Raw genomic sequence first — 5,477 nt, 5'->3', positions numbered from 1 at the left:
TCCCGGCATTTGCCTGGAGGAGAAGTGGGAATCGAACCCACCTCTACTCAGCTGACCTCCCAAGGCTGAGTGGACCCGTTCCAGCCCTCATCCACTTTTCAAATTTTCGTGGCATAGTCGGGAATCGAACCCGGGCCTCCGGGGGGGGGGGGGGGTGGCAGCTAATCACACTAACCACTACACCAATCAACTTACATAACCCACGATATTAATGCAATTTTCAGATTGGCTGTATGATCCTTTGTTCATCTAAGGTCAGAATACAATATTTTAATAAAGCAACATAAATTGATAGGAATAACAACGGTACTGAAAAAGGACAGTACATTCCTTCTCTCGAATCTCCCTACTCCCAGGAAACATTCCTTTTGTTTTCGCTCCCCACTCCTGTATGTCGTAAGCGATGTGGGCTCGAATGCATTTCAGCCAATCGGTTTTGAGTACAAGCGATGTCGCAGATCGTCGATGGCTGCGAAACAGCTGCGCGGATGGAAGTGCGTAGAAAGTTACACCGGTACGATGTACTTTCCCAGAGGCACGCAAAATCGTTGTATCCAGAATATTCTAGATGATAGAGAAATAAGGGTACATAAATGAGACGGTAGTGGGATGCAGCGTTGTTAGAGCTTCTCTTTGCTGCGTACGAGTCGGTGACGATATTTTGGAGAACTTGCTGCTGGACGAGACTCGAGTTTTCTACTGAACCAAGGCGAGTTGTTAAAAGCTTCTTAATTTCTTATATTGCCATTATGCGCAGTTTGTCTTTCGTATTTGGTGTGCCTTACAGCTCGGTTTGTTCTTTTTCATATTTTAATGTGAATTTTTCACCGTAAAGGAAGTCTAATAATGTTATTGTTTTTTTACGTCCTACTTTTGAAGGTTTTCGGAGGAAGAAAGTCTCGTGTACCTACGCCGTATTTAAATGCGACGTTGTTTCTAGAACTTTTCTTAGTTTAATGCTGGTGGATATATGTAAAGCATTTAGTCTGAATTAGTAGTTAAACTGCAGAACTTGCGTTATTCTGCGACATTGTATTTCCGTGTGATGGGGCTTAGCGAATAGATGCTGTCCTCGGGCAGTTATTTATTTTTCAATCTTATGAGCAGAAATATGGGAAGTCTAGTAAAAAATGCCGAACCACATAGGTCTAGACCAGTGGTCTAGACATATAAAATGTTCCCCAGCACGCGCAGCGGAAAAAAATCTTATGACGGCGATTTTTTTCTGTCGCAGCGGCCAGAAATCTAAAGTTTGCGCCTAGCATTTAAAAGAACACAAAACGCTCGGTTCCCGAATCATTTAACAAGACGCGACTAAAATCAACCCAGCCGGGAATCGAAAATGGAACCCTCTTAAACCAAAGGCCTCGTTGTTAACGATTCATCCAAGGAATCGCGACACCAGTCTGTTAACATGATTACCGGTATGCAAAAGTTTGTTCGGTTAAATCATTCATTGTTTATACTTCATGAGCCTTTTTTTTGTCTTTTTTTTTCTGTAAGTATCCCGAAAGGAACCCGATTTCCAATGTAGCATTTTTATGCCACTCTTGTACGAACATAAGTTACACATTTATAGCTTTTCTGAACACGATAAAACGGTGTTTTTTCTTAAGTGCAATAGACTGTACTTTATTTTGAATAGTCTTGTTTATTCAAATGAATTTTGTGGAACCGAGCGAATTCACCGTGTTGTTAAGGACTCGTAGCAGTGAGCTTTCTTTCGGGGATAGTGAGTTCGAACCCCACTGCCGGCAGGTTTGAAGATAGTTTCCATGGTTTCCCATTTTCACACCGGGCACGGCTACGGCTGCTTCCTTCCCACTCCTACACCTTTCCTATTGCATTGTCGCCATAAGACTTGTGTGTCGGTGCGACACAAAGCAACTTAAAATAATTATGAAATATTTTTGGGCATACTATGTTTGTCATTCTCAAAGTATTTCCGTCTTCGTCAATACAGAACCATAATGTAATTCCTTTAATGAAAAGGTGGTTAGAAATATGACCATTTTGCTACTGCAGCTTATTAACATGACTATGAAAACATTAGTTGTGCATTTGAAATGTGTTCAGTATTTTCTAAGAATTCTGGAGTATTCTTTAATTTACATAGGAGATTTAAAATGCATCTAGTGCATTGTGCACGATGGCAGATTGACATTTTTCAATAACAAGTCTTGCTTGTAAATTCATTGTTTGGCAACGCCTCGCACATCGGGGAAGGGCGTGCATGCGCAAATTTCCTTCATCAAAACAAATACAGTAGAGACTGTACATACTGTATGTATGTTTAGTCTTCAGCCCTAAGGCTGGTTGGATCCTCAACAGCTCTGCCATCAGCTGTCATAGATGAAGAGGCGTACTAGAGAAGTGAGGAGGTAGTTTCCCGTTGCTTTCCTCACCGAGCCAGAAGTTGCTATGACATATCGGTCTGCCAAGCCCACTGAAATGCATGCACCAACCGACCCTATGAGCAACATTTTCACACCATTCATAGCAGGGACTGGCTGCAGAAGGAATGGCATTACTAGTATCGCTCATACCTCAGTCACTTTCGCATTGTCAAAGCCAAGGATAAGACAGACAGGTCAATGAAAGTAACAAAATTGGTACATACTGTATTTGATCAAAATCAACGTGGTGACTCTTCTCAAGTCCAATTCCTTCCTGCTCCCCTCTAACCAACGGCAAATGGCTACCGGTACCTATTCAAGTGCTTGCAGTGCCCAGCGTTGCTCAGTTGAGGAATCTTGCAGAATCCGGTGTTTAAAGGATGCTACTCTGTTGTTGGCTCATTGATGAAGACCCTAAGTTCAGCACACGATCAATGTTAAGCTGTAGCTCTTCCAGATTATGAAATTGTAGGTATGTTTATTTCATAACCTTTGTCAATAAGTGTGGTGGATGCAAATAACAAGCTGGAAATTTGCCAAGTAATTACGAGAAAAACTGAAAGTCAGGTGCATGTGATAATTTTTTTTTTTCTTTTCAAGTTTGTACCAAAGTTTTTGACATAATTCAGCTCTGCAGAGCAGTAGCGGCGATTGGGGATTAGAAGGGGAGGGAGGGTGTTGCACACATCAAAAGTGAATAAAAAAAAGCTACAAAACGGTAAGCTTTCGATGCTCTTTGAGCGAATTTCGATGGAAAGGTAAAGGTTGACAGTTTAATTTACTAACTTGTGGTTTTTTGAGATTTTGATCCAATACTGTACTTTCACCAAAGAAACACTATTACACACGTATTACAATTAAATAGAAGTACGGCGTGATTGTAAAATTAAAAAAATAATTTATTATTTGACTATCCGCTAAGAAACGGACAATATTAAAGAGACTGACGAATGCACGCGGCAAGCAGGTGAATCATACCTCGGTGTCCACTGTTACCCTTCCTCATAGCTTGCTTTTTTCTTTGCGAAGTCTCCACTACTTGCTGTGGCGCTATACAAATCGGTTAGCCGCGACGAACGACATTTTGTGCGTATTTTCGATAATTTTGTTAATAATTAAACATTTGCACAAATTGTTTTTTAAAATAATTCCTATATTTCCTAGTTTCAGCCGGCAAAAATGGAATAAAGATGTAATGTTTTCTCTACAAAGTGAGGCGCAACCCTCGCCGCCTCCCCCCCCCCCCCATCCTTAGTCGCCGCTACTGCAGAGAGTGAGTGTTTTTTTTTTTTTTTTTTTCAAGTGTGTGCATGCGCATGCAGTATTTTTTGGAAGATTCAGGACATTAGAAGTGGGGGGGGGGGGAATAATATTCACATATAATTCAAAGTTTTAATAATGCATAGGGAAAAGGTTGTTAACATTACGCACAATAAGGTAACAAGCGGAATGTGATTTCCCATTTTGTGTCTCCGGGATACCAATTATTTGCAGTACGCAACGTACCGGTAGCTTTAAAAATAAAAGGAATAAAAGTAATAAATTTATGAACTTAATATGAGGATTCTTCCCATATCCAGTGTTATTTGGCAAAGTTGCCCACCTCGATTAACTTGTGAACAGTTAGAGATATTGACATTTTGTTCTCGCTTTCAGTAATGGTACCAAAGGGCTAATCATCAGACTTCAAGTACTGTGTCATGACATTAACATTTTATGATCATGGCACTAACTTAGCTTTTCTTTTGAAATGGTACCACACTATTTTGTACATGTAGCCTTAAATCTACAAATTCCTGTAAGATGGCAGATGCTGCCCACCCACATCTGAGGGTCTGCATTGCAAGTGCTACACCATTCTAGTAATAGCCACACAGTTGTTGCTTCCTAACAAGTTTTAAACTGTTTCAGATGTCTCTTGCTCCATACTTGCTAAGTGACTTCTTTGAAGACTGGGATGTCTTCCGCCCGAGATCGCTCTTCGATCAAAATTTTGGACTGGGCCTCTTTGATGAAGATATGTTGTTTCCACAACATGATCCCATGTATTTCCAACCATGGCGCCGCATTACTGCCCGTGACGGCAGCCTGTCGCACATTCAGTCCAATAAGGATGGATTCCGGGTACGATGGTATTGGTTGTTCATAATAAATCTCCGTAGTAATGCGGTCAATTTCAGCAAAATTCTTACAAGGTTTTCTTTTCCTTTCAGGCAAACATTGATGTGCAACAATTCAGACCTGAGGAAATTGTTGTCAAGACTGTAGGAGATTCTGTTGTGGTTGAAGGAAAGCATGATGAAAGACCAGACGGGCATGGCTTCATCTCTCGCCAATTCCGGAGGCGGTACATATTGCCCAAGGATGTTGACCCTAATACTGTTACTTCCAAACTTTCTTCAGATGGAATCCTCACTATTGAAGCACCTCGCAAGGTATGCACATTTTTAACGTAATCTTCTTTAACTTTCTTTCTCCTTACAGACTTGATAGTTTCTATTATATTTTTGTTTTAGGTTGTGCCTCTACTTGAAGGGGAGCGTGTTGTCCCAATCACCCGGGTGGGAGCTCCTGCTGTCACCCAAGTACCAAAACAGAGTGCCAAAGGAGAATAGGAGCCGATGGTGCAGTAATTTCCCTTTCAAAGAACGTTGTGTAAACGCTGAACTTGTTCAGAACGGCTTCTGATGTAGCTACTTTCAAGAATATTAATTGTAAAATTGTGTATGATACTTTTACTGTTCCACAAAGTTTGATGAGTATTTGCACGTTTCATTTCAAATATAAAAATATGTAACAATGGACTTTTATTTCATCATAAATTGCACAAAGTGTCCTTTAACGTTCCTTAACCTAAGAGACGTTCCTGCAATGTCCTGGTTAAGTATTGCAAAGGAAAATTAGACTTGGCATATCTGCTGTTCCACTTGAATGAAGAGAATTGATGGTATTTGCTTCCAGCGGCACTTATGCAAGTCTTTAAAAAAAAAAAAAAAAAAAAAAAAAAAAAAAAAAAAAAACAACTTGCATCCACTGGCCTAGTGCGAGTTCTATAATTAAAAAAAAAAAATTAAAAATATA

General features: G+C 40.2%; 1 protein-coding gene across 1 annotated transcript; it reads left to right on the top strand.

Moving 5' to 3' along the window:
* Nucleotides 1-474: 474 nt before the first annotated feature.
* Nucleotides 475-5,200, top strand: LOC136871938 (alpha-crystallin B chain). Its single transcript, XM_067145682.2, has 4 exons — nt 475-709; nt 4,308-4,520; nt 4,610-4,831; nt 4,913-5,200. Exons 2-4 carry the CDS (start codon nt 4,308-4,310, stop codon nt 5,009-5,011), a joined length of 534 nt encoding a protein of 177 aa, XP_067001783.1. The 5' UTR covers nt 475-709; the 3' UTR covers nt 5,012-5,200.
* The last annotated feature ends 277 nt before the right edge of the window (nt 5,201-5,477 follow it).

This window comes from Anabrus simplex, chromosome 1, assembly GCF_040414725.1.
Source record: "Anabrus simplex isolate iqAnaSimp1 chromosome 1, ASM4041472v1, whole genome shotgun sequence".
In the NCBI taxonomy this organism is placed as follows: domain Eukaryota; kingdom Metazoa; phylum Arthropoda; class Insecta; order Orthoptera; family Tettigoniidae; genus Anabrus; species Anabrus simplex.
The sequence above is the reverse complement of the archived record's forward strand: the minus strand, read 5'-3'. Positions and strand labels throughout refer to the sequence as shown.